General features: G+C 51.4%; 1 protein-coding gene across 2 annotated transcripts; it reads right to left on the bottom strand.

Moving 5' to 3' along the window:
* Positions 1-3800: 3800 nt before the first annotated feature.
* On the bottom strand, positions 3801-26226 carry LOC134412398 (neuronal acetylcholine receptor subunit alpha-7-like). Of its 2 annotated transcripts, none has more exons than XM_063146306.1 (10): positions 26132-26226; positions 18717-18856; positions 16890-16934; positions 15504-15613; positions 14561-14640; positions 12583-12750; positions 10103-10297; positions 9390-9476; positions 8844-8953; positions 3801-4764 (listed from the first exon to the last, which is right to left on the bottom strand). In XM_063146306.1, the coding sequence occupies exons 2-10, from the start codon at positions 18810-18812 to the stop codon at positions 4255-4257; spliced, it is 1401 nt and encodes a 466-aa protein (XP_063002376.1). In that variant the 5' UTR covers positions 18813-18856; positions 26132-26226; the 3' UTR covers positions 3801-4254. The 2 variants fall into 2 exon arrangements, with proteins under 2 accessions (XP_063002376.1, XP_063002375.1); XM_063146305.1 differs by lacking the exon at positions 26132-26226 and adding an exon at positions 23576-23752.
* Positions 26227-27000: the final 774 nt, after the last annotated feature.

Below are 27000 nucleotides of genomic sequence, written 5' to 3'. Positions count from 1 at the left end.
TCCTTTGGTGGACGTAGAGTCACAGCGGCACAAGCAGTGCGGACCACTACGAGAGTTTTCGGGTGGGGGGGCGAGAGTTTTCGGGCGCAGCCTCATCGTGGCACCCCATCCATTCCCGAGGCCGGTCCAGCCAGCCCCTAGGAGTGGCAGAGGCTGCCACTCCTTGGGGCAGCCAACCACCCGAGCGAGAGGAAAAGGGGGATGTGGGTAGAGGCAGGCCACCAGTCGCCAACGACGTTAAGAGAGAAAATACCGGTAGGGGAATAACCCCAAGTTGGTTAATACAGCGGCCGGGGAGGTGGGATGGGTTAAGCTGCCGGCATTCCGACATTTTTTGGGCCACCTGGTGCTCTCTCCAAGCTCGTTCGCTGACGTTCCTCCCTGCTTTTCTCCCGGCCAGGTCTCCTGTGTCATTCAATTTTCCCAAGCTTCTGAGTTCAGGGGTACGCTTCCCTCTTACACCCCCCCCCCAAAAAAGTCAACTGTGGGAGCATGCAAGTATGAACTCCACTGCTTTGCGTCTCTGTGCGAATCGCTGCCCTGGGGGCACTGCCCGATGGGAAGAGGGGAAACCCAGGTCAGTGACTCCTACAGGGATGGGGCAGGGCAGCCTCCGCTGGGGGCACGTGGCTTTGGGAACTGCAGGATACCTGCTCCCGCCTCCGCCATTGGCCCCTTTCGTCACGCGACTGACAGGCGTCCTTCTGGCACAGCCTCGCGGCTGGATCCTCTTCTAGCTGTGCACCTGTTGAAAGGCAAAGGGCGAGGGAGTTGGCAGTGCTCCCCAAAAATGCATTCGCCTCCTCCCGAAGGACCCAGCCGGCCCTGATCCTGGGCCCCTCCCCTCAGGCGTTAGAAGAGCGTGACATTAATCTCCCCCTACCAAAAATCAAAACCTCTCACCCTGTTCTTTGCTCCGGGAGAATGCTTTTCATCCAGTGTATACGCACTTGAGCTGCGGATAGGCAAAGAGACTATACTGTACCGCTCATATCAAAGAAGAGGCCTCCCCGGACCGCCTTTGTGGCTGCTCCTGTTGAAGATCAAGGGATTCACCCAGGATGGGCATTGGTCAGAGGAGAAGGAGGGTGACCCGACGGGCCATCCGCTGTGATTGGGCAGGCAAGCCTTTTTAGCCTCCCGCGGTATAGCAAGGTACTAAGGACTCCCAATCTACGGCAGCCTTTCCGAAATCCTTCCCGGACCCAGAGCACGGCCTCAAGGGCGTTTCAGGAGCTGGCCAAACTCCGGATTAGGAGAGTGCCTGGGAAGCCCACGTACGATATTCAAGGGCCTCTTTGGAGAAAGAGCCGGATGCAAACCTAAAACGGGTTTATATGGGCATCGCCGGACAAGTCCTGCCTGGTTCCCTTCTGGCCCTGCTGCAACCAGGAGATGTCACCAGCCGGGCACACGAAGGCGGCACCGCCCCCAATGGCATCCAAGGCCCCACACCGGACCAAAAGAATTGGCAAAGTGGACATAAGACGGACGCTTCTCTCCCGCATCCGTGCCACATATCCCTCCCACGGTGGAGAGGCCAGCCGCTGCCTCACGATCTACTTTAGACTGGTCAGTTAAAGAGGCTACGACAAAATCCTGGATTTGCCTGTCTGTTCAAACCCCGGGCAACTCTGGGTCAGCCAAGAGTTGCCGTTGAGACTTCCAACATCCACGAAACAGTTTGGTCATTGCCTCGAGTCCGTTTGGGCCAATACATTCCAGGAACCTAGGGTTTCCTCTCCCTACACGCTCTTCTTCACTGGGAGGGCTCCCCTAAAAACTCTCCCTCCCCTCCGCCCCAACCCCCTCAACTCGATTTCCCGAGGCTCTGCAAGTGGCGATTTCGACCATCCGGCCTCACTGGACGGCCGCCAAATTTCTGGGAAGGGATCCTTACAGAGTCTGAAAGACAAGGTACAAAACCAGGGGGCGGGGAGAGAAACGTCCCGACCAGCTCCGATGCAGGCCGGTGACATTTCCGCTTGTCCATCCTTTCGGCGAGGGTGGGGAGGCGGCAGAGAAAGGCCTTGAGAACAGGCGTCCGAGGGACAGGAAGCACCGGAGGAAAAACTCAACGGTCACGTCTCCCGAGGCGAGCCGGAACAGAACCGAGCCGGATGTGTGCGGTTCTATATCCCCGGCAGTCGGACCGTGCTCAAATGCAGAGCGGAAATGCAGTCCTTGGCGTGGGCTGGCGGAAGTTTGCAAATTCAAAATGCACGCAGAAAGGGGCAGATCAAGGGCGCTTCTCCGAGTTGGAAGTTAGGGTGTCCTTTCTCATCCTACCCACACTCTGTACTTAGCTGAACATCCCTCAAACCCACCCTAAGAACGAGATAAAATATACATTCCCCACGTCCACCAGACGTCCAACACCTTTCCTGATCTGCCTACCACCTGCTCTCTTGTCTCTCTCTCACACACACACACACCCACACACCCCTCTTGAATAACTTGGCCTGTGTAAAGTCAATCCTACCAGCTCAGAGCTGATGGTATACTCTGAGCATACGTATGAATTTCTCTCCCGCCCTGTTTGAAAGGAAGGTCAGGCTTTCCCTCATCTTTCTCTGCTCCCCTACCAGATTTATTCTGACCTACGTCTCCGTAAGACAAATGGCGAAGAAGTTCGGGGGGGGCTGGGGGGGGCGAGGAAATCTAAATCTGAAAACGTGGTCTTCGCCCGTGCTCGGAACTCCTGCCCCACAGAGCGCTCTGAAGTCACGGTTCTCCCGTAAGGAAAGGAAGAGAAGAAGGGAAAATGTTTACAGTCTCTTTTGCTGATCCAGTAATTGTAAATAATTCCATTGCGATTAAGCTGCAATTAAATTTTAAAAAAAGGGTTTCGAACCATCGCCATTTTACCTTTTCTGATTTTAGAGGATTTAAAAAAAAAACTTACTTTTTCTCTTTCTCTCTCTCTCTCTCTCTCATTCTGTCTCCCCCTTTTTCCTTTGTTTCCTCTTCTAGGGTGGGAGGTGGGGTTTTACTACTCAATCATTTTATTTAGGACAAAAGGAGGGGAAAGAAGCAGATGAACTTTTAGTGACGGGGATTTTAAAAAAAAAATGAAGAGTTGGATTATATGTTTCAGACGATATCAATGCTTAAGTTATTGATTATTTATTGCCGTTTACTTTTAATAATTTAATTTTTTTCTGTCTAAATAAAAGAAACGAAAAGCAAACACCATGGATTCTATGTCGCCATCACTTTGTAGCACTATGCCAAGGTTCTCCTAAAAAGAAGGCGGGGATCTGATTTCGCTAAACGTTTCTTCCTTCGCCTCCTGAGAGGGCGAGCTCTATTATTAATATTAATATTGATTTTTTTACTTAGAAGGTAACGTCGTTTGCCTGGATGGTTAGGCAGTCCCCGGTGCCCCTTGAGTTCAAAAGCCGTCGACTCCGTCGAAATAGAGAGATGACGCGTTTAACGGCGCTTTGTTAATCTACACAGAACTGCCAACGTCTGGCGGCTTTCTGGAAGGGCAAAGAGCCAGAGCCGCGTGCCACGCCGGAAACGGTTTCACAAAAAGCGCCGCCACATCCGTGTAAAAGCACTCTTAACGTTGCAAAAGCGCTACAGAAACTTTATTGCATTTTGCCCTCCCAACAGCCCTGCGAGAGTATACGTCCGGATTTTTTACATCCCGGGGAAACTTGAGGTTTGGGGGGAGGGGACACACACCCAGCTATGAGCCATAGGGAAGGGCATCTTTTCGGGAAGGACATCTGAATTTAAGTTTCCTTTGCTCTGCAGAACTCCCAACCCACCCACCCATCTCTTCTGTTTGTTGCCGCCAGGCTGGCTTCGAAATTCGTGAAGTTTCGAACTTGGCTTGGAGGGTTCAGATCGGGGATACGACGACCGGCGGGATGGATTCACTGCAGTGTTTGAGTCAGACGGCAGCGGACGCAAAGGAGATGCTGGATTTGGGGGCAGGAGAGGAAGGGCATCCAGAGTTGGGCGCAGGGGTAGGCACAGACCAGTCGCGGGCGAGGCTGACAATGCGGACAGACGCCACGGCATGCAGGGCCTGCCGTCCGCGACGAAGCCTGCCCTGTTAGGCCTCCCGCGAAGCCTCCCTTAGCAACATCCGTCCCGCGGCTAGAGAGGGAAGCCATTTCGGAAAGACCTGCCCTGTCGCTAAAGAAGGAAACGCGGAGCCAGGCCTCCACCAAAGCTGCCATTTTGCAGACTCGCCCAGGGGTGGGGAGTGGGTTGTTGTTTCCTGCTGCCGCCGGACGGTCACAGGAAATCCTTGGTGATGGCCTCGGCGAAGTTGGGCGCAGCCATGAGGATGCCGATGGAGCAGACGATGTGGACGAGGACGAAGGTGACCAGGCAGAGGCGGTCCATGACAGCCGCCGCAAACTTCCACTGGCTGCAGGCGGCCTGGGCGGCGTCTCGGCCCCGGAAACACTGAGCCACGTAACGCAGCTCCTCCAGAATGCGGCCCAGCTCGGGGGCGGAGAGGAACTCCTCGGGGGTGGAGGCCGGTGGCGACGGGAGGAATGGCCGCGGGACGTCGGGGGGCTTGGCGGGGAACGGCGCCGTCGGGACGCCCATGTAAGCCAGGTTGCCATTGGCGGCGGCCACGAGCGGCGGGGCCTGGCGTGCCGGCGTGCCGCCGCCTTCGCTGTTGTCCGAACTGCAGCTCAGCAGGCTGGGGGCGCAACGCGGCCGCCCCACCGGCTCCTCTCCCGGCTGGCGCATGCGCAGCAGCCAAGCGCCCCAGTGCAACACCACCACCTGCACCTGTGTGGAGACGAGAAGCCAATGAGAAGACGAGACGGGAGCGGGGCGGAGGCCGGCGTTGAGCCACGGGACCCAGAGAGGGGAAGCGGACGCAGGCGAGCCAAGGCCTCGAACCGTTCAGTCAGGGATCGCGGTGGGCATAAAACGGAACGGAACGCCGCCAAATCTAACCTCACGGTTTCGAGGCGAAGCGGAAGGAAGTCGCTGGCTGAGGCTTCCCCAGCTCGTTCACATGCCGCGGAAAACTAACGTGCAAGTTTAGACATGACGGCCGGCGCGAAGGTTTCACAGTCATGTTGACGTGGGAGGCGTTTCCATGCAAGCTTTGGCTAATGCCTTCGATCTGAGTTTTTTGGGGGGGGTGTTCTAATGTCCCCAACGCCAAACTCCAGCGAAGAGCGCCAGCCGCTAAGAAACCAGGAGGTATCAAAACAATAATTGTAATAACTACCAATCCGATGCTCGGTAACCACAGTGTATTCGTTGGATAAGAAAAACAAGAAACTGGTGAACAGGTGAAGCGGAAAGGCCTGTTGGAGATATACACCGCAGGGACGCTGGACAGAAGCACTGCTATTAGGAAGTGAAAATACCCTGTACTATTTCGATTCTGGTCCTGTTTTTTCCATCAATTTATATCCAGCCCCAACGAGAAAGCTTCAGAGCAGCTTTACCAAACATGCAAGTGACCAGTGGTGAAAACATCCACCATTAAATCCACGGAGGAACCTCAAACGACACGGCCAGTGTCGCGTCCATCTCTCCAGTGGCGTATCTTGAGAGAGCTTCGGCTATTGGGCGGTATAAAAATGTAATAAATAAATAAATAAATACACCCCCCCAGGCAGCCCTAAAGCAGTGGAAGGGCAGGGATACATATATCGGTGCAAGCCTGCTAGCGGAAGGCTCAAAATGGGAGGAAGCAACGGGGGTGCGGGGTGGGTTGCAACAGACGGGCATCAAATCCTAAACTTTCTCTGCCAGCAAATATCTCGCCAACAGAGCGAGGTTTGTAGACCAAAGCCCTCCCATTGAACTCAAGGGAGACGTGGAACGTACAACGCTCCCTCCACCCCATCACAACGGAGCAGAGGTTTTCACGTTGTGCCAGTGCGATCAAAGGATTGCCTGGCTACGGTTACGCTGAGTACGGAGTAAAACCCCGTCGAAGGCACAGAGAGGATGAGCTGTAAAACAGCAGGAGATAAATAATACTCCCGCGTTAAAGCACAAACCACTTCGAAAGTTACAGAAGGACCTGCTCCGATGACTTCTATGCAGTCCATGAAATCGCGTCATCCCAGAGCTCTAGGGGGATTTTCAATTCTATGCACGCGTACCCAATGGGCTGCCTCCGCGGTAAATGTCATTTTCTTGCGGCAGCTGGGATCGCTACGAAATGGGCTTAGGTTGGCGCTGAAAATTGTGGGTTCAACGGAGTGGTTCAGCGCGTTGGGGGTCAAACCCCACGTCTGCCTTGGAACGCAAGCCATTCGAGCCGGTGACTTGCCACGTCTCCCACGGCAGCCATTTTGTGGAGGAGCCCGGGAGAGTTTCTCAAAACAATTAAAGAGGGGGAAAGGCAGGGCCGGAGGCACAAGTGACGTACGAGGCAATGCAGGAAGGTTCTGGGAAAGTTGAGAACTTCCCGGGAGGTGGAGAAATTGTTCGCTCTCCTCCTCGTCACAAAAGGCCCTCAAAGGGACTTAGAAATTCAAGTCACGCCCATAAAAATACCAAAATTAAAACCGCACAAGAACTGTTAAGGCAACCGACGTCATCCTATGCAGAATTGCGGGAGGCCAAGTCCCTCTGGCTACAGTAGGACTGAATTCTAACCCCTTTGCCGGGCATCTAAAAGGATGTTTGATTTAAAAGGGGCTTTTATCCGGCATTGCACCCGACGCCGAAAAGGCAGCTCAGCCAAAATGTTTCACATAGAAAACCATAATTTATTGGGGGGGGGTTTAAAAAAAATTGGGCAGAGGCACTACAAAAAGGAGCAAGATGAACACAGTGTTAAAAAAGAAAGGAAGATCCTGAACCTTGCTAAAAGACCGGGAGAATGGAGGGACATGATCAAGGTGAATAAAATGATGGCCACAGTGGCGAATGTGGATACGGAGACGTTTTCTCTCCCTCTCCCATAATACTAGAACCCAAAGGGGTCATTCCCATGAAGCTGATGGGTGGGAAATTCAGGACCGATCAAAGGAAGTCCTCCTACACACAGCACAGAGTTTAAACTATGGAATTCGCTCCTGCAGGATGTGGTGATGGCCACCCATTGGGATGGTTTTAAAAGGGGGCTGGATAAATTCCAGGAAGAGAAGGCTATCCATGGCTACTAGCCCTGATGGCTCTATGCTGCCTCTAGGATCAGAGGCAGGAAGCCTGGGTGCACCAGTTGCATGGCTATTCAGGTGATTATTATTTTTTAATGGTGAGAAGCCAGCTTTGTGAATCATCCCACAGCATACAGTTCTGTCCAGCTGCCTCTTGAAGGCCTCTAGTGTGGGAGAGCCCACAACCTCCCTAGGTCACTGGTTCCATTGTCGTACTGCTCTAACAGTAAGGAAGTTTTTCCTGACGTCCAGCCGGAATCTGGCTTTCTGTCACTTCAGCCCGTTATTCCGTGTCCTGCACTCTGGGAGGATCGAGAAGAGATCCTGGCCCTCCTCTGTGTGACAACCTTTTAAGTATTTGAAGAGTGCTCTCATGTCTCCCCTCCATCTTCTCTTCTCCAGGCTAAACAGGCCCAGGATGTGGACAGGGAAACATTTTTCTCCCTCTCCCATAATACTAGAACCCAAAGGGGTCACCCCATGACTGGTGGGAGATTCAGGACAGATAAAAGGAAGGACTTCTTCACACAGCGCAGAGTTAAATTATGGAATTCGCTACCACGAGACGTAGCGATGGCCACCAATGGGACGTCGACAAATCCACGGAGGATAAAGCTGGAAATGGCTACTAGTCAGGATGGCTAGCAGTTGGCCTTTGGCACCAGAAGCCCCCTGCCTCCCGATACAGGTCGCTGGGGAACCTGAGCAGGAGGGTGCTCTGGTACTCCTGCTGTTTTGGCCTCCCCATCCAGGATCTCATCAGTGACGGTGGGAACAGGAAGCTGGGCCAGAGAGGCCTCTGGGCTGATCCAGCAGGGCCCGTCTTGTCTTTCTCTGGCACCTAAAGGATCATAGAGTCATAGAATAGCAGAGTTGGAAGGGGGCAATAAGGCCATCGAGTCCAGCTCAATGCAGGATTCCACCTTAAAGCATACCTGACAGTTAGCTGCATCTTGAAGGCCTCTAGTGTGGGTGAGCCCACCACCTCCCTGTCGTACTGCTCTAACAGTCAGGAAGTTTTTCCTGATGTTTTGTCATACTGCTCTAACAGGAAGTTTTTCCTGATGTCCAGCCGGATGTCCAGCCCATGATTCCTTGCCCTGCACTCTGGAATGATCGAGAAGAGATCCCGGCCCTCTGTGTGACAACCTTTCCAGGACTTGAAGAGTGTCTCCCCTCAGCCTTCTCTTCTCTGGCCTAAACATGCCCAGTTCTTTCAGTCTCTCCTCATAGGGCTTTGTTTCCAGGCCCCTGATCATCCTGGTTGCCCTCCTCTGAACACGCTCCAGCTTGTCTGCGTCCTTCTTGAAGTGTGGAGCCCAGAACTGGACGCAATACTCAAGATGAGGCCTAACCAGGGCCGAATAGAGGGGAACTGGTATCTCGCGCGAATTGTCAATTAAGGCACCAGACGGACATGCCCAGGAAAAACGTTCCACAAATGGTCATAGCGACACAGGACACGGTTTCTCTAGTAGGCACCTGCCTAGCTTCTGGAGACGGGGGCACCCGGAAAAGCCCCTTAACAGCTTGGTAAGGGAGAAGACAGCCCTGCAGGTACTCTGGTTCTAGTGTGTCATGTAGACGGTGGAGTGACAGGAAGCATCTGAAGGACAATAGAGGCGTAAGGCATAGGACTTGGTTAGGGAGAAGGCGAGGCGCGAGTACAGGATCAGACGGATGAGTTTAGCCAACTAAGCGGAGAAAGGGCTCTAAATCGGAACCGAGACTCACCCATCTTGGCATGCACCCGCCGTCGGGGTCGTGGTGATGGTACTGCAGTACAAAAACCGTGGCCACCACCGAAAGACTCACCATGCCCATCGTACTGGCAAAGTATTGCCCTGGAGGGGGAAGAAACAGGCGCTGAAGGCGTCTCATGTCGGGGTTGGCTGCTGTATCAGAACAATGGCGGACTTCAATTCCTCGTCTGCCTTCTACCAACACACACACACAGGTGTGCTGCACGTGAGGGCCAGGTAAATCCATGGGAGAAGGATGGAGATGAAGCCGGGAACCTATATGGAACCACCTTTTCATTTTGTTTTAAGAGAGCAGGGTGGGGAGAAGGTTCTAGGTCCTTCAGCCACATCCCTGCCACGTTAGCTTGAAATACGCAGGGACGCTGGGCCTCTAAACATGCGCAGAGTGCCAGTCACGGGCTGTCCCAAAACCACTTAGGAAAGGACAGGTTTGCCTTAAAAGCACCTCTCCAAATTAAGCACTGCCCACTCCCACAAAAAGCAACAACATTCCTATCTAGACCTTCATCCCATATACCTATGAGCGGAATGGAGTCCGAAGTGGCTGGCATGACCTCGGCCACGAGCAGCATGAAGACAGTGAGCGAGAGAAGGACGGTGATGCCTGTAAGGGGGAAACAGAGACACGGCCACAGGTCACGATCCCGCAGAGTTTGGAGAAGCTAAGAGATCAAAGTACGAACCGGGAAGCCACGGCCGTGACCTGGTATAAGGCAAGCCACTATTCTCTTGACCTCAGCCCTGGGCGTAAGTACATATTGTTCTTTCTCACAGGGCTAAAGGGAAACTGGGAAGAAGACTGAGCCCCACAGGCACATTCCAGCTAACCTACTTCTTATATATTTTAAAACCCCGCAAGTTTCTAGTCCCTTTCACTCACAAATTATCAGGATGGTTCAGAGAAACACGCAGGCAATATTTGACTCAACTACTCTGTGCAAGGTGAAGACCTTCCAGCGTCCCGTGGGGGAAGGGCTCCAAGGGCCCTGGGTTCAAGACCCGTTGTTAAAAAAAGGGATGGAAGTTGGTTTAAGTGGCTCAAAGTTAAGCTGTTGCCTTTGAACATGGAAAAGTATTCGCACTTCGTTCGGGGCTCTTTGAAAGTAACTCAAGGTGCCCGTCGCCTGTCCTTGGCTCGGGCTCATAACAGAAAACTCCAGGCTACTCGTGAACCCCACATTTCTCCCCCTCCCACCCAGCCCCACCTCCTCCTGCCAATGAGAGCTTTACCCAGAGAAATCTTCTCTCCGGAGTCAGCTGGCAAAAGGAAGACGAGGAAGGTCATGGCAGAAAGCAGCAAACATGGGACCAGCATGTTGAGGGCGTAATAGAGCGTCCGGCGGCGCATGGTCACTGCAAAGGTGACATCCAGGTAGGGCTCGCGACAGCAGTCATAGAAAACTTTGTTCTCACTGCCAGGTATCCCTACGTAGCCGGGGAGGAATGGGGAAAGAGGGCGTCAGCATAGATCGGGCCTCAGTGCCCTGAAAAACATCCAGACTCTGAGAATTAGAAGCGTACGCTCATTGAATCATAGAATAGTAGAGTTGGAAGGGACCTCTAAGGCCATCAAGTCCAACCCCCAGCCTAAAGCATACTTGACAGATGGTTGTCCAGCTGCCTCTTGAAGGCCTCTAGTGTGGGAGAGCCCACCACCTCCCTAGGTAACTGGTTCCATTGTCGTACTGCTCTAACAATCAGGAAGTTTTTCCTGATGTCCAGCTGGAATCTGGCTTCCTGTAATTTCAACCCGTTATTCCGTGTCCTGCACTCTGGGAGGATCGAGTTTGCATACAGTTCAAGGGAGATGGATCGAGGGCCAGGATCTCTTCTCAATCATCCCAGAGTGCAAGGCACAGGATAATGGGCTCAAGTTACAGGAAGCTAGGTTCCGGCTGGACATCAGGAAAAACTTCCTGACGGTTAGAGCAGTACGACAAAACATCAGGAAAAACATCCTGACTGTTAGAGCAGTACGACAATGGAATCAGTTACCTAGGGAGGTTGTGGGCTCTCCCACACTAGAGCCATTCAAGAGGCAGCTGGACAACCCTCTGTCAGGGATGCTTTAAGGTGATTCCTACACTGAGCAGGGGGTTGGACTTGATGGCCTTAGAGGCCCCTTCCACCTCTACTATTCTATGATTCTACGTCTGTCAATGGACGTCCCCAGCTCAAACCTCCAGATTCTAAAAGCAGCGAAAGGTGAACTCCCCTACCCTTCCATTGGGGGTGGGGGGAACAAGGCGTTATCTATTTCATTAATTCGAAGTATTTTTTTATCCCACTCCTCTGCCGAAAAGGTTCCTAGAATGGGTTATATACTGTATCGGTTAAAGAAGACAAGCCCCTGTTTGCAAGCTTAAGATCTATAAAGATACGGCACACAAGGAAATTGGGGCTGTGAAGGAAAGAGGAGGGGAAATTAAGTCGATATTAGCAGAGTGAGCGGAATGGCCTCACTTTCTGTTCTCAGGGAATTATATACCCCTGGCTGCCGCCATGCACATATGCACACACACGAGCCCTCCAACGTGAAGCCGGTTCACAAGGTACGAAACGGTAGCAACTATGCAGGCTGCAGTCGGACAGCCCTCGAGGGGCACTTTAACTACCCCCCCCCCCGCAAAAGATTCAAGGGCACAAACCGCCGTGCACCCTGCCTTCGAGGGCCTGGCTTGCGAGCTGGTCCATCGAGGGCTTTTATACGAGCGATTTCGCACTGCGCCCGCCAGCCGACAGACGTAACCAGACGTCCCGTTTTCAGGCCGGCCTGGTCGTCGGGGCGAATAGCAAACCGTCGCGGTTTTTCGCTGCTGTGGAAGGACGAGCCGTTTTAAACACCGTCACGGCCGAGCAAGCCGGGAAAGGCAGGTGTCTGTAACGCCCACATGTGCGTGTACAAATTTAATCTCGTATCTTGGTTTCAAGGGAATGAAGCGGGGACAGAAAGGGAGTCAAGAGAAGAGTCCATAGAATCATAGAATAGCAGAGCTGGAAGGGGCCTACAAGGCCATCGAGTCCAACCCCCTGCTCAATGCAGGAATCCACCCTAAAGCATCCCCGACAGATGCTTGTCCAGCTGCCTCTTGAAGGCCTCTAGTGTGGGAGAGCCCACAACCTCCCTAGGTAACTGATTCCATTGTCGTACTGCTCTAACAGTCAGGAAGTTTTTCCTGATGTCCAGCTGGAATCTGGCTTCCTGTAACTTGAGCCCGTTATTCCGTGTCCTGCACTTTGGGAGGATCAAGAAGAGATCCTGGCCCTCCTCTGTGTGACAGCCTTTTAAGTCTTTGAAGAGTGCTATCATGTCTCCCCTCAATCTTCTCTTCTCCAGGCTAAACATGCCCAGTTCTTTCAGCCTCTCCTCATAGGGCTTTGTCTCCAGACCCCTGATCATCCTGGTTGCCCTCCTCTGAACACGCTCCAGCTTGTCTGCATCCTTCTTGAATTGTGGAGCCCAGAGCTGGACGCAATACTCTAGATGAGGCCTAACCAGGGCCGAATAGAGGAACCAGGACCTCACACGATTTGGAACCTCTACTTCTATTAACGCAGCCCCAAATAGCATTTGCCTTTCTTGCAGCCATATAGCACTGTTGGCTCATATTCAGCTTGCGATCTACAACAACTCCAAGCTCCTTCTCGTTTGTAGTACTGGACTACATGAGGACTCGAAACTCCGGGCTCGCTCGAGGCATCGCCCTTACCCACAAGGTCCCATTCGCCGTTGGCAACGTAGCCGGACGTGTCCGTCTCAAGCATGCGCAGGTCCAGCAGCCAGCCGTCGTACGTCCAAGAGCCGAATTTGAGGTCGCACTTCTGGGTGTCAAAGGGGAACCAGCGGACATCGATTCGGCACGTGCTTTTCAAGATGCCTGGAAGAGGGGAGAAGGGAGGAGGATTTGGGGGGGGGGAAACATCAGCCACCCTGGCTGAGGAGTATGGGAGTTGTAGTTCAACATGTCTAGAGGGCATCTTGCTTGGGGAAGGCTGGATTGCAATTCTATTAAAAAAAACACAACCCAGAACAAAAGGCCTTTTTATAATGCCAGCAGGGGGAGCCCTTGCGTAACAATTCGTCACAAAATTTACTCCAAATCTGCGCTGCGTTTCAGAGCCGTTTTATTTATTTACGTTATTGCATGTATATCCCGCTTTTTCTTCCTCCAAGGTATTCAAGGCAGCATACATAATCCTCCTCCTCCTCCTCCTCCTCAGGTTGGGCTGAGCATCTTTCACTGGCCCAAAGGCCGAGTGGGGTCTAGACTCCCAGTACACCACACTGGCTCTCACATAAGCTATCTTGGGTTATCTTCACAATAACCCTGTAAGGTAGGTCTGTATCATAATCGCCACGCTGAAAGTAGAGGAGGAGGCTGAATATTGACTTGTTTAAGGCAAGTCAATATTCAGCTGGACAGCCCTCTGCCAGGGATGCTTTAAGGGGGATTCCTGCATGGAGCAGGGGGTTGGACTGGATGGCCTTAGAGGCCCCTTCCGACACTGCTATTCTATGATTCTACGACCTAGCCGGTCTGTGGCAGAAGCGAGGTTTCGGAAGGGCCGGTTGTCTGGAGGCAAATGAGTAGCCCAAGCCGAGACCAGCAGCTCGGTCTAAGGAACAGCCAGGTCAGAGCTGTGGGCTTTATCGGACTATGTGGAACCCTATTGGTCTGTGCGTGTCACCTGATCCTTGCCAACTCCCTAGCTGCGATACCACCTTTGGCCATTTGCGGTGGTGGCGCTGCAGCACAACGAAGATTAAGAACAGAAGAAGAGTCCTAACGCTGGATCAGTCCAAAGGTCCGTCTGGCCCAGCACCCTGTCCACACAGTGTCCCACCAGGGACCCACAAGCAGGACACAATACAGCAGCACCCTCCTACCCTGACTGTTAGAGCAGTACGACAATGGAACCAGTGACCTAGGGCGGTGGTGGGCTCTCCCACCCTAGAGGCCTTCAAGAGGCAGCTGGACAGTCATCTGTCGGGGATGCTTTAGGGTGGATTCCTGCATTGAGCAGGGGGTTGGACTCGATGGCCTTGTAGGCCCCTTCCAACTCTGCCATTCTATGATCAGGAAAAACTTCCTGACTGTTAGAGCAGTACGACAATGGAACCAGTGACCTAGGGCGGTGGTGGGCTCTCCCACACTAGAGGCCTTCAAGAGGCAGCTGGACAAGCATCTGTCAGGGATGCTTTAGGGTGGATTCCTGCATTGAGCAGGGGGTTGGACTCGATGGCCTTGTAGGCCCCTTCCAACTCTGCCATTCTATGATTCTACCCATGTTCCTCAGCAACTGGTGCACACAGGCTTACTGCCTCGGATACTGGAGGTAGCACACAACCATCAGGGCTAGTAGCCATGGACAGCCTTCTCCTCCAGGAATCCATCCAACCCCCTTTTCAAGCCATCCAAATAGGCGGCCATCACTCCATAATCTAACTATTCCCTCCGCAACCGCCACGCTGTTCCAGCGGCCAGCGTGGTGGCTCCTGACCGATTCTAACCAGACGACTAGCTTGCCCATCCCACTGGCCAGCGGCTAGTCTGTTTAAGCTCCGCCGCCACTCCCGGCCAGCCACCCTCCTCAATGGGCCCTCGATCCGTTGAAACAACCGCAGCCCGCCTTTCCGCTGCCCAGAACCCAAAGCCGGCTACGTAGGGGCCCCTTTGCCTCTCTCACCTGGAGGCAACCACTGGCAGTAGCCGCTGGAGTTGACCAAGACGTGAGTGTGGAAAGTGGAGTCGAATTCTTCATTGGCACTGCAAAGGAAGATGGGGAGAGACGTGGAGGACAGGGTCTAGTTAAATCAATATATATAACACTTAGGTATGTTACCGTTTCGCCACGCCCACTTTGCCTTCAGGAATTCTAGAACGGCTTCAGCTGATACAAGTTGCTAAGCAACAGTAACAACATGTAACAGCTGATACAGGTTGCTAAGCAACAGTAACAACGGGTAACGTCAGCTGATACAGGTTGCTAAGCCCCTCGCCCGACTCCTCCAGGCTTTCCAAGGTAACCCTACCCCCCTTTCTGCCTCTTCGCTCCCCGCCCCCCATGAAGGGGGTAGCGCCACGGTCCGGAGCATGAGCGAGGCACGGCCAGGGCCCTTGGTGGCCGGCCGCTCGCCTGCTGCGAACGAATAAATAAAATGCGATATTTAATGAATAAACTTTGAGATATGCTACAACGGCGTACGTTACGCTGGGTACAGCTAGTATATACATATTTTTAATCTGCTGCCTTCACTGAAGGTCACAGAAACCAAAAAACATCCATTGAGGTTCGTGTGACCGAGGCCGCGCCCTGCAGAAATCGGGAACAAGATGGAGGCTAAATTGCCAGATGTAGGTCTGAGCTGCTCCCGTGCTATTGAGGGCTGAAACGCTCCTCTCATTAGAGGAGATCCATCAGTTCAAGGGGGAGGTGGGGATGTCTCCCATTTAAACCTGCAGTTCCTTCCGCCTTTGCTGGGCTGTCCGTCTCCAACTACCCACTCAAAAGCTCCAGGGACCACCTGCCACTTGCTTCCTGCAAGACCCCCACGTTGTCTTATTCTGCCAGAGGAGGAACAGGGCCCTGGCAAGCTGCAAACCATCCTCGATACAGGCAGCCCCCTCACCTGTTGTACAAAAGGATGTCCGGCGTCCAGACCTGGTCGGCAGAGAACCGCAGAGTCTTCACGCCGGGGTATTCCGATTCGTTCCATCGCAAATAATGATCGTACCAGTACTGACGGAAGAAAACAAAAAAGGCATTCAAGGGACCTGTTGGTTGGTTGGTTTTTATTACGATGGAAGATCTTGGAGTTGTTGTAGATCACAGGTTGAATATGAGCCAACAGTATGATGTGGCTGCAAGAAAGGCAAATGCTATTTTGGGCTGCGTTAATAGAAGTATAGCATCCAAATCGCGCGAGGTACTGGTTCCCCTCTATTCGGCCCTGGTTAGGCCTCATCTTGAGTATTGCATCCAGTTCTGGGCACCACATTTCAAGAAAGATGCAGACAAGCTGGAGCGTGTTCAGAGGAGGGCAACCAGGATGATCAGGGGTCTGGAAACAAAGCCCTATGAGGAGAGGCTGAAAGAACTGGGCATGTTTAGACTGGAGAAGAGAAGATTGAGGGGAGACATGATAGCACTCTTCAAAGACTTAAAAGGTTGTCACACAGAGGAGGGCCAGGATCTCTTCTCGATCATTCCAGAGTGCAGGCAAGAAATCATGGGCTTAAGTTGCAAGAAGCCAGATTCCGGCTGGACATCAGGAAAAACTTCCTAACTGTTAGAGCAGTATGACAAAACATCAGGAAAAACTTCCTGACTGTTAGAACAGTACGACAGGGAGGTGGTGGGCTCACCCACACTAGAGGCCTTCAAGATGCAGCTAACTGTCAGGTATGCTTTAAGGTGGAATCCTGCATTGAGCAGGGGGTTGGACTCGATGGCCTTATTGACCCTTTCCAACTCTGCTATTCTATGATCCTTTAGGTGCCAGAGAAAGACAAGACAGGCCCTACTGGATCAGTCCAGAGGCCTCTCTAGTTCAGCTTCCTGTTCCCACCGTGGCTGATGAGATGCCGGATGGGGAGGCCAAAAAACCTCCTGACTGTTAGAGCAGTACGACAATGGAATCAGTTACCTAGGGAGGTTGTGGGCTCTCCCACACTAGAGGCCTTCAAGAGGCAGCTGGACAACCATCTGTCAGGGATGCTTTAGGGTGGATTCCTGCATTGAGCAGGGGGTTGGACTCGATGGCCTTAGAGGCCCCTTCCAACTCTACTATTCTATGATTCTAAGGCGCTGGCTGTATTAGCCGCCTCGCTGGCTTCATCTGAAGTGGCACAGTCCATTTAGCACGTTATCATAATTTGGGGCAAACAGGGTGAGCTTCGTAAGAGTGCAGCTGCTGAGCCCAGAAGCTGAGCTCCTCTGACGAATACACTGACACAACTAAAATAACGCCAGTAATGCAGACGGCACTGGATGATCTGGTCTTCTATGATCTTACCATCTGCAGCCAAACGTTGGTTGTCAAAACTTGGTTTTTCTCGTCCTGCGAAAAGAGAAGTGGGAAAGGGTTAGGGAAATCAGGGGCAGAGCAGTTAAGGCGTTTGCAAGAGCGAGTAAAACCCTCCTTTTGCAATTCGATGTCTGAAGGCGACAGGCATATTTTAATCCAAACGCCCCAGAGACCCCACTAAAATTCCATGGTTAGGAAGCTTCCGCATGGCATTTTCACAATCTGAAGTTTTTAAACTGCCGTTTCAACATCACATTAGGCCTTTTCTAGGGTTGCCACCCTTCAGCCAATTCGTTTCTAGGCCTGGAATCTCTTGACTCGACTAAAAAGGAAGCACCAATTCAATAGGCAACACTTTTCTAAAAAAAATAAAGTTAAATAATTTTAACGCAAGCACTTATAAAATCTGCAAAAGGCAGGGAACAAACGTTCTTTGATACACACACATAGAGCAGAAGGAATGCCTCTTTTATTTTATTTATTTACTTAATTATTACATTTATATACCGCCCCACAGCCGAAGCTCTCTGGGCGGTTGTCAAAGATTAAAAAGATTGGATTAAAAAGACTGAACGTTAAAAATAAATATACAACATTTAAAAACATTTTTTAAAAAAGTTAACATTTAAAACACATTTTAAAACACTCAGCCAGGCCAAAGCTATTGGAGTCAGTTAAAACTCAGCATATGCTGTTGAATGCCTGGGAGAAAAGGGAAGTCTTCACCTGGTGCCGAAAAGATAACAATGTTGGCACCAAGCAGGCCTCATCGGGGAGATCATTCCGGAATTGGGGGGCCACCACTGAAAAGGCCCTCTCCCTTCTTCTAGCACTTTCTAGCCTCATCAGGGAGATCATGCCATAATTGGGGGGCCACCACAGAAAAGGCCCTCTCCCTTCTTCTAGCACCTTCTAGCCTCATCAGGGAGATCGTGCCATAATTGGGGGGGGGGGCACTTGAGGAAAGGCCCTCTGCCTTCTTCTAGCACTTTCTAGCCTCATCGGGGAGATTATTCCATAATTGAGGGGCCACCACAGGAAAGGCCCTCTCCCGTCTTCTAGCACTTTCTAGCCTCATCAGGGAGATTGTTCCATAATTGAGGGGCCACCACAGGAAAGGCCCTCTCCCGTCTTCTAGCACCACCACAGAAAAGGCCCTCTGCCTTCTTCTAGCACTTTCTAGCCTCATCGGGGAGATTGTTCCATAATTGAGGGGCCACCACAGAAAAGGCCCTCTCCCTTCTTCTAGCACCATTCCCTTTCGCAGAGAAGCAAATTCACTTTCTAATACCCTGTCAGAAGAAGCATTCCGCCACCCCCGTCTCCTATGTAACACACAAAGAAGGGAACGCCTCTTCTAATACCACGTGAGAGAGGACATCTCTCCTCCTCCTCCTCCTCCTTTTGCACCTCCTTCAGATGGCTCCTGGTGCAACAGATCCATCCCCACCTAAAAACAAAACCAGCCCGCTTCTCTTCCTCCAAATACCTGCTTCATACCGATGCACTCATTAAAAATCCATACAGATGCAACCCATTAAAGCTCATCCGAATTAAACCAACTCAAGATTCCTCCAAGCGAGCGCCTTGATCTTTTCAAGGAGGCTACACACACTCCCCCTTCCACTTTAAACCGCTCCGATTGAGTTGTTTCATCTACCCCACGCTGCTTTCCGAGACTTCTAACTCCGGCCAGGTTTAAACGGAGAGAACTCGGCTGTAAAAATATCAGATAAAGCCGATACTGATTCATCTCCCGGATTTGTCACTTTCCTGAAATCCGCCCCCCCCCCCCCCAACAACACCTCTGCTTACCACATCCATGATCTGCATCAGACTCAGAGTAAAGTGGATGGTGATTGGCTGGGCGTCGTCTCCCACAGGCCTTTCCAAGGGGGTGTAATCCTCCATCAAGTCCTTCAGCAGCTGCCGCTGGTGGACACCGCCTTCAGCACCTGCAGATCAATTCCAGGCTCAGTCTTTTCACTAATGAGCGAGCCGGGCGTTCAGTTCAAGGTCTGCATGGCAGCCTTCGGACCCCAAGCTCTGGGCTTGCTTGAAAACCCAAAGAGTTCACGACTTGCTTGAGGTTCTGTTCCAGTCTTCGAAGGCACAGACGCCCGAAAGGGAAGGGCGCGTCACGGATAAAACACAGCTGGGCATCAGGAAAAACTTCCTGACTGTTAGAGCAGTACGACAATGGAATCAGTTGCTTTGTGAGGTTGTGGCCTCTCCCACACTAGAGGCCTTCAAGAGGCAGCTGGACAGCCATCTGTCAGGGATGCTTTAGGGTGGATTCCTGCCTTGAGCAGGGGATTGGACTCCATGGCTTTGTAGGCCCCTTCCAACTCTGCTATTCTATGATTCTGCAGGTTTGTCACCCTCCTCTTTTCCACACGGATCGCTGCCTTGAGAGTGATGGGAATTGCAGTCCCCGACACATGAACATGCCAGATAGCAGAGCAGAGCTGGCGTGAAAAGCCCGTACGTGCATGCGTTGGGTAATCCCTATTTATTCATCCCTAAAACAGGGACGGGGAACCACCTTGTTCCATCCAAGGGCGAAATTCCGTCCAAGGGCCACCCTGAGATCCTAGTGATATAGGAAAAAGAAAGGAAAGGACCCTCTCATGCAAGCACTGAGTCATTACTGACTCTTGGAGGGACGCCAGCTTTCTTGGCAGGCCTTATCGCAGGGTGGTTTGCCGTTGCCTTCCCCGGCCGTGATTGCCTTTCCCCCAGCTAGCTGGGTACTCATTTTACCGACCTTGGGAGGATGGAAGGCTGAGTCGACCCAAGCCAGCTGCCTGAAACCAGCTTCCGCTGGGATCGAACTCAGGCCGTGGGGAGAGTTTCGGCTGCAGAAACTGCATCTTTACCGCTCTGCGCCACACGAGGCTTTTAGTGATATAGGGCAGGATACAAATGTTTTAATAAATAAAACATCAGAGACGCTGTCAGGGGGCTGCAGGAGGCGCAGGTCAAAGGCAAAAAGGGGTGAGACCAGCCCTACTGAAAACACCACCATATTTTAGCTTTGGATCTTCCTGCCAGTCACGAAGACATTTCGGACTTTTAGAACGTGCGCAAAAGCTAGAAAACCACCGATTGGTGGCTGATTGGAGGTGGATCCCTGCATTGAGCAGGGGGTTGGACTTGATGGCCTTATAGGCCCCTTCCAACTCTACTATTCTATGATTCTATGATTGATTTCATTTCTACGCCGCCCATTTCTATACACACGCAAAGGCCGCAGACGACACAGAATCTCGGCGTTCCTGCGTGTCTGTTTGTACGGTAAAAACTTGACTCTAAAGAACCATTACTGTTTTGCAGCGGCATAACCAAAAAATGAGGCTTTTCTCCTTGCCAGCGTTAACATTCGACTGAGGTGGTGGTGGGTGAGGAAAGAGAATTAAGTGTGTGTGTGGGGGGGGGGAGATAACCCACACTCCCCACTTCTGTCGTAAACCTAGAACTCAGAAGCTGCCCTGTGAAATCGCCAGAGATGGCCGCTGACCCAGATGGCTTTAAAATGGGATTAGACAGATTGATTTAGATGGAGAAGTCTATAGGCAGCTATTCGCCATGTTAGCTGAATGAAACCTCCACGTTTAGAGGCAGTGTACCTCCAAATACCAGATAAAAGCTTTGCTTAAAAACATAGGATAGATTAAAACATGGGAAATGTTAAAAACGTAGGATATGTTTTAAAAAAACCCTCCCTAGCCTGGGTCCATCCAGCTCAGCTTCGTCTCCGCCCTGGCTGGCCCTGGCTCTCCAGGGTTTCAGAGACGGCTCTTTTTAAGCCCGACATGCAGATTGAACCTGAGACCTTCTGCAACCAATGCAGGCCCCCTACTACTGAGCTCTAGGGCCCTTCCGAAAACAAAGTAAGGTTCCAGTCCTCAGGGTTCTGAATAAGAGGTTCGTTTAAATAAGCTTATATTGAGTCAGCGCATTGGTCCATCGAGTTTTGCCTTGTCTGCACTGATTGGATGTCAGACGGGGGGGCGGGGGGTTCTCCTAAAGATGACCTACCTGGTAGGCACCAGGGGTTGAATTGGAGACCCTTTGCACCAACAAGTTACAGCCTTTGCCCAAAGGCACCATAGCTGCTACTGGAAACAGAAGACTAGATTAGGTGGACTGATGTAGCAATTTCTGGCTTTTGAGAGCATCAGTGCCCAAAGAACTGATCTATTTCAACATGCTTTGGGGCAGGAGAACATCGGAGCGGATTTTTTTTAAAAAAAACTCTGGGGTTGTTGCAGAAGGAGATGCAGCACCATAACACTGAGAAGAGCCCCTGCTGGGTCTGAATAAATAGGTCGATCCAACCCAGTACCCTGCTTTCAACTAGGGATGTATGGATTTTATATTAAAAAAAAAATCCACTCCGGCTGCAATTCGCAGGTTGCCGGGTGCCTTTTGGCAGAATCGGATGGTTGCCGGTTCACGAGTTTGCGCAAATTCGCACGCGCAAAAACACGCAAATCGCCCCCTGCGCAAATTCCTCCCTGTTCACGTCCATGCTTTAGCTTAGGGGGGGAATCTTATGCCTGGAACGCTCTTCCAGAACATTTGCGAACTACAAGTCCAATCGCAGTTTTTAAAGCTCAGCTCAAAACTTTTCTTTTTTCTAAAGCTTTTAGAACTTGATTTTGATCTGACTTTTATACTGTTAGTTTTACTCTGCCTGTGCCTGTTTGGTGCCTTCTCTTCCCCTTCTCATTGTTTTATTATGTTTTTATTACAACGTAAGCCTATGCGGCAGGGTTTTGCTATTCTGTACAGCACCATGTACACTGATGGTGCTATATAAATAAATAAATAAATAAATAAATAAATAAATCATCATCCTCCGCGGGTTTTAATCAGTGATTTTGTTTTGTTTACGTCTTTTCAATTAGTAAATTTGCGTCAAAGACCAGAAAGTTTTTTTAAAAAACGGTGCGCAAGTCTGCGGAATCCATGCGGCTCCGGAAAAGGTGGTCCACTGAAGATTGTGTGGGTCGGATTCGTAAAAATCCAAACTCAATTGATTCCGTTGCAGATTTCTCTAAACGTCCCTATTTATTTATTTATTTAGAGTATTTTTATTCAGCACCTCAGCCAAAAAGGCTCTCGGAGCGGCTTACAATTGATCAGTAGACCGTCCCTGCCCTCAGGCTTACATTCTAAAAAAGACATGACACACAAGGAAAAGCGGATGGGGAGGGAAGAGGGAGAAAAGAAAAAGAAATTAAGGAGACTGTTCAGGCTGGTGGGAAGGCCCTGCTCCCTCCTCTCATCTCCCGATGGAGGGGGCAGATCAAACAGCTCCTTCTTCTTCCCCACAGGGTGAAGATGATAATTAGCCCTGTGGGAGGGGGGGTTTCCAACTGAAGCAGGGCCAGAAGGCAACAACCCTCCAAGGATTGCCTCGAGTGCCTGCTACTCAGAGGTACACTGCTTCTGAACATGGAGGTTCTACAGAGCTGTCATGGCCAAATACCTCCTCTTTCTCCTCCTCGCATAGAAGCATAGAATAGCAGAGTCCAACCCCCTGCTCAGTACAGGAATCCATTAGTCTAACACCCCCCCTTTCAAAGCTATGTAAGTCAGCCACTGTCACCACAACGCAGCAGCAAACCCCATCAATAAATGATGCTTTGGGTGAACAAAAGATTTCTTTCGTCTTGTACCAAACCTACTGCCTTGGCCATTACGCTGAATGACACACGCACCACCCCAGGTTGGTCAACCAGGCGACTTTTTCACACACACACACACACCCCTGCGGATTCAAAACCTCCAGCTGTGGGCTCTGTTTACAGCTGGCTCCATCGCTGAATTCAAGGAGGGGGAAAGGGAGGGGTGGGTGGGGAACCACCCCTCCCTCTCCCCCCACTTTCAACCTTTCAACTTGAGACCCTAAACCAAACTGACAAGGCAGAGGGTGATTATTATTATTATTATTATTATTATTATTATTATTATTATTTATATAGCACCATCAGTTCTCTCCCACCTTCTGAAGAAACAGAAGCTATATATAAAAATCAACCAGCAAGCATGAAATAACCTGGTTGTAGTAGCAGTATGTGTGAGCAAACCAAATTTGCTTTTATTTCTATAAAGCTTAAAGAGAGAGAGAGAGAGAGAACACATGCTAAAACACACACACACACACACACACACACACACAAATCTCATCTTTGCTGCAAATTAAGGCGAGAAAAGGAGACGGATTCATCTTAGATAAGCTTGAATTGTGGAGCAGAAAGTCAGAAACGTTATTCCGGCATCTCGGGAGAGGAAAGGAATTCGCTCGCCACTGTAGGTGAAGGCTAAACAGATCCGTTGATTACAGCTGAGAAAGAGAGAGGCAAAGCAGGAGCAAAGCTCTCATTTTTTTATATAAAAAAAGAATCTGTTGTCTATTTCAAAAGCTCTGGCAGGTTTCGAGCCGTGTCGTATCTGCTTTCGGCTCCACATCCTGTCCATCCCCCCAAAGTCCTCCACGAAACAGCAAGAGATCTACACACACACACCCCGCGGGGCACTGCAATTCTCAATTCCTTATTTCCGAGCCGCCGGTGGGACACATTTCGTGCCGAAGGAGGGGAGTTTGCAAAAAGAAGAGAGAGATTTTAGGGCAGCCACCGTGCGTAGGAAGAGAATTAAGTTACCTTGAAACAGAAGGAAGATGCCGAGGGCGAAAACCCGAGTAGAGCGTTCCATTCCTGCAAGCGGATCACACCGAAAGGACGCACGACCCGCTGTCTGCTCTCAACTAGCCCGTTCTCTCCATCGTGCTCTGGATTGGCGAACGAAGGATGTGCAGCTCACCGAGAGAAGCAGTGGGAATCCTTATTTAGAAAAGGTTTAGGAGGGGGAGGAGGAAGAGGAGGGAGAGGGCGAAGGAAGCAGAGAAGCATGAATGCCTACTGGACAGTTTTCCACTTTCATTAAGTCGATCATTCGGCTGTCGTTTCGGCTGGAGCGGTTTTAAGAGTGGCACGAGGCCTTTAGAGGTCAGCGCTAAAGGGATGTATATAAGGGGGCATTAATTCCAGCGCATCTCTCTCTCTCTCTCTCTCTCGGAAAAAACCATTAGCGATTAGACAAACAGATGAAACGCCGGGCGGAGTCAACGGACCAGCTTAGAGAGGCGGAAAGAATAGGAATTAATAGACTGACGGTACCGAACCCGTGGTACGTTTACTGGCAAAAAAAGTCCCGCGGAGTTCAAAGGACCCAACCGCCCAAGTGAGGGCGCTTAAGATCAATGGAATTTCAATGTATTGATAGGTAGAGAGATGGACTTGACGTGGCATTCAGCCTGATGGACAGACAGGCAGAATAAACTCAATGCAACAGAGTTTGGCTTGGGCCAGGGACGTGCTGAAATCTGGCGTTCAGTGAAACATATAGAGAGGGTCTGGCCATTGGAAAATTGTCTCCCGCTCACTGCAGCTTATCCTATCATCAGGTAACCTCCACATATATGATATCTTGGCAGGCTGGAAACTCCGCATTGATGTTAGGAAGTGATCTAATAATGAACGAATCATGAAGAGACATTTATGCGGAGTGTTCAGGGTTTCAGACGAATTGTCTCGCTCGTCACGGAATCACAGGGCTGGAGGGCTTGGAGGCGTCTCGTCCTGTCCTGTCCTGTCCCGTCCCCCATCCCCACCCAAATGCTCAATGAAGGTCATCCAGAGCCAGGCTATCCCAAGAGATGGCTGACAGATTCTGCCTGAAGTCGTCCAGCAAGGGAGAATCCGTGACCACCCCTCAGAAACCGGATCCATGGTTGTACTGCTCTTGCCATCCAGATTTTTCTCCTAACGTTCAACCCAAATCTCCCGTCCTGCCCTCTTGGCACAGAAGAACCCTCTTCTCTAGCATTTGAAGAGGACTATCCTGTCCCTGGCTCCTTCAACCTTGCCTTTTTCATCCCGCTATCAGGTTTGCCTTCCTCTGAACCAGCTCCAATTTATCGACACCACACACACCCCTTATCTGCTTTCCTGCCCGCTTATCTCAACACCCAAAACAGCGATTTCGGTGAGGATCCGTCAGCAAACCACCGGATTGTACAGAAAACTGGGAAACGTGTCTTTATCTCCGGGCCTCTTTTGTACCAAATGAGGGCCGCACTCTTTGCTAGAGCAGCTGAGAAATTAAGGAGGACGTCGCGAAACGTGGTCGCTCCCTGAGCAGGACATGGATCGATGCTGTGACGTTGGCACGTTAGCAAACTTTTCCCGCGGGGCGCTTAAACTGTCCCTTCCTCTCCTATCATCAGCAGTCCTCTTCTATAAGATCTGTTCAGGGACTCCCTTTCCTTGAGGGTTCGGACTGGGTAGGCAAACTGAGAAGGAACAAGAAAAAGAAGGATATGGGGAACGTGAGTGACCCCACCAGGACCTGGAAGACCACATCACGCCAGTCCTTTTCCAGCTTCATTGGCTGCCAGTCCAGGTCCAGGCCCGATTCAAAGTGCTGGTATTGACATTTAAAGCCCTAAACGGCTTGGGGCCAGGTTATCTGAAGGAACGCCTCCTCCCGTATGTACCTGCCCGGACCCTAAGGTCATCCTCAGGGGTCCTTCTCCGTGAGCCCCTGCCAAAGGAAGTCAGGCAAGTGGCTACCAGGAGGAGGGCCTTCTCTGCTGTGGCACCCCGGCTGTGGAATGAGCTCCCGAAGGAGGTTCGCTTGGCACCTACATTATATGCCTTTAGACGCCAGGTGAAGACCTTTTTATTCTCCCAGCATTTTAACGGTCTATACATTTAATTTTAACTTGGCTATTTTAAATTTGTAATCTTGCATTGCTGCTGTTTTTATCTGGTTGAGCTTTTAGATTGTATTTTATAGTATGGTTTTATACTGTTGGTTTTACACTTTGATTGGTTTTAATTTTTGTGAGCCGCCCAGAGAGCTCTGGCTATTGGGCGGTACAGAAATGCAATAAATAAATAAGATCTGGCTTTGCTGTGGGGCCAGTCGCAAGGAGGACTCGCTGGCGCTGAGCGGGACCCAGCTGCACAGGATGGATCCACCCCAACCCGGCTCCTTTCTGGCTCTCAGCCCCCACCCTATCTCCCAAGCTGCTGCTGCTGCAGGTCTCCCGCGTGCCGCTGCAAGACGCCGCCTTCCCGTTCATTAACGCTTCGCTCCGCAGCGTCTAGGACTTCCTCCAGGCCCAGCAATGCAGGGAGAGCAGTAAATCGTACCTGCAATGCAAATCGCCCGGGATTCCCGCGGGGGCTCAACGCTCTAATTGAAAGGCGGCTCTTGGCGCAAGGACAGGGTATAAATTCCAAGCGGGGCGAAGAGTCCTCCCGCGGCTCGCTGGAAATTAAAGAGAAAGGCCTCGGTTTATTTTGCCCTCGGGAACAGTTTATCCGGCCGGAGATGGGGGCAAGGGAAAGCAGCAGCTACAAGACCGGCGTTTCGCCGGGGCGGAAGAGCCCCGCCGGTACCGTTCTAGGCTGGGTCCCATCTTGCGGGTCAGGGTTCCTGCTAACCTCCGATGAATCGCCGCCTTCTAGCCTATCCCACCTCAAAAGGGCGTCGTGAGGACAAAAAATGGATTGGCAAGCTCACCTTTTTAAGCCAGGAGAGCCCCCCAGTATCGGCTCTACCTGTCCTGTCAACTCCCACCTGCGGAAGATAGGAGAGAGCAAAGAGTTCTCCCTGGTATGAGGTTGTATATCCGCCAGAAGGCCTTCTGGGGAGACATCTTGGCCTGAGGAGGATGAGAGAAGGAACAGGCAGACGGCCCTCATCTACGCCCCAGCGGTACGTCCTTCTGCCCCCCTCCCGCCCGCCCCGGAAGGGCTTCAGAGGAAACATCTTGATGGGAAAAGAAACATATTCAGCTTGACCTCCAAAAAAGGAGAAGAGAAACTGCAGAAGAGGGGAAGAGGAACAGGCCAGCCCAGAAGGCTGATAGGTACAGCGCGCAAACCCGAGTTCAACTGACAACTTGCCGTCTGAACCAAGCATCAGGTTTTCCTCCGCCCTCCCCAGTTCCTTTCCTTGCGTCTCGTGACCGTTCTTCTCGTGAGCCTGAAGGGAAAAAGGACGGTCTAATTATTGA

Source organism: Elgaria multicarinata, chromosome 21 (genome assembly GCF_023053635.1).
Source record: "Elgaria multicarinata webbii isolate HBS135686 ecotype San Diego chromosome 21, rElgMul1.1.pri, whole genome shotgun sequence".
Taxonomy (NCBI): domain Eukaryota; kingdom Metazoa; phylum Chordata; class Lepidosauria; order Squamata; family Anguidae; genus Elgaria; species Elgaria multicarinata.
The sequence above is the reverse complement of the archived record's forward strand: the minus strand, read 5'-3'. Positions and strand labels throughout refer to the sequence as shown.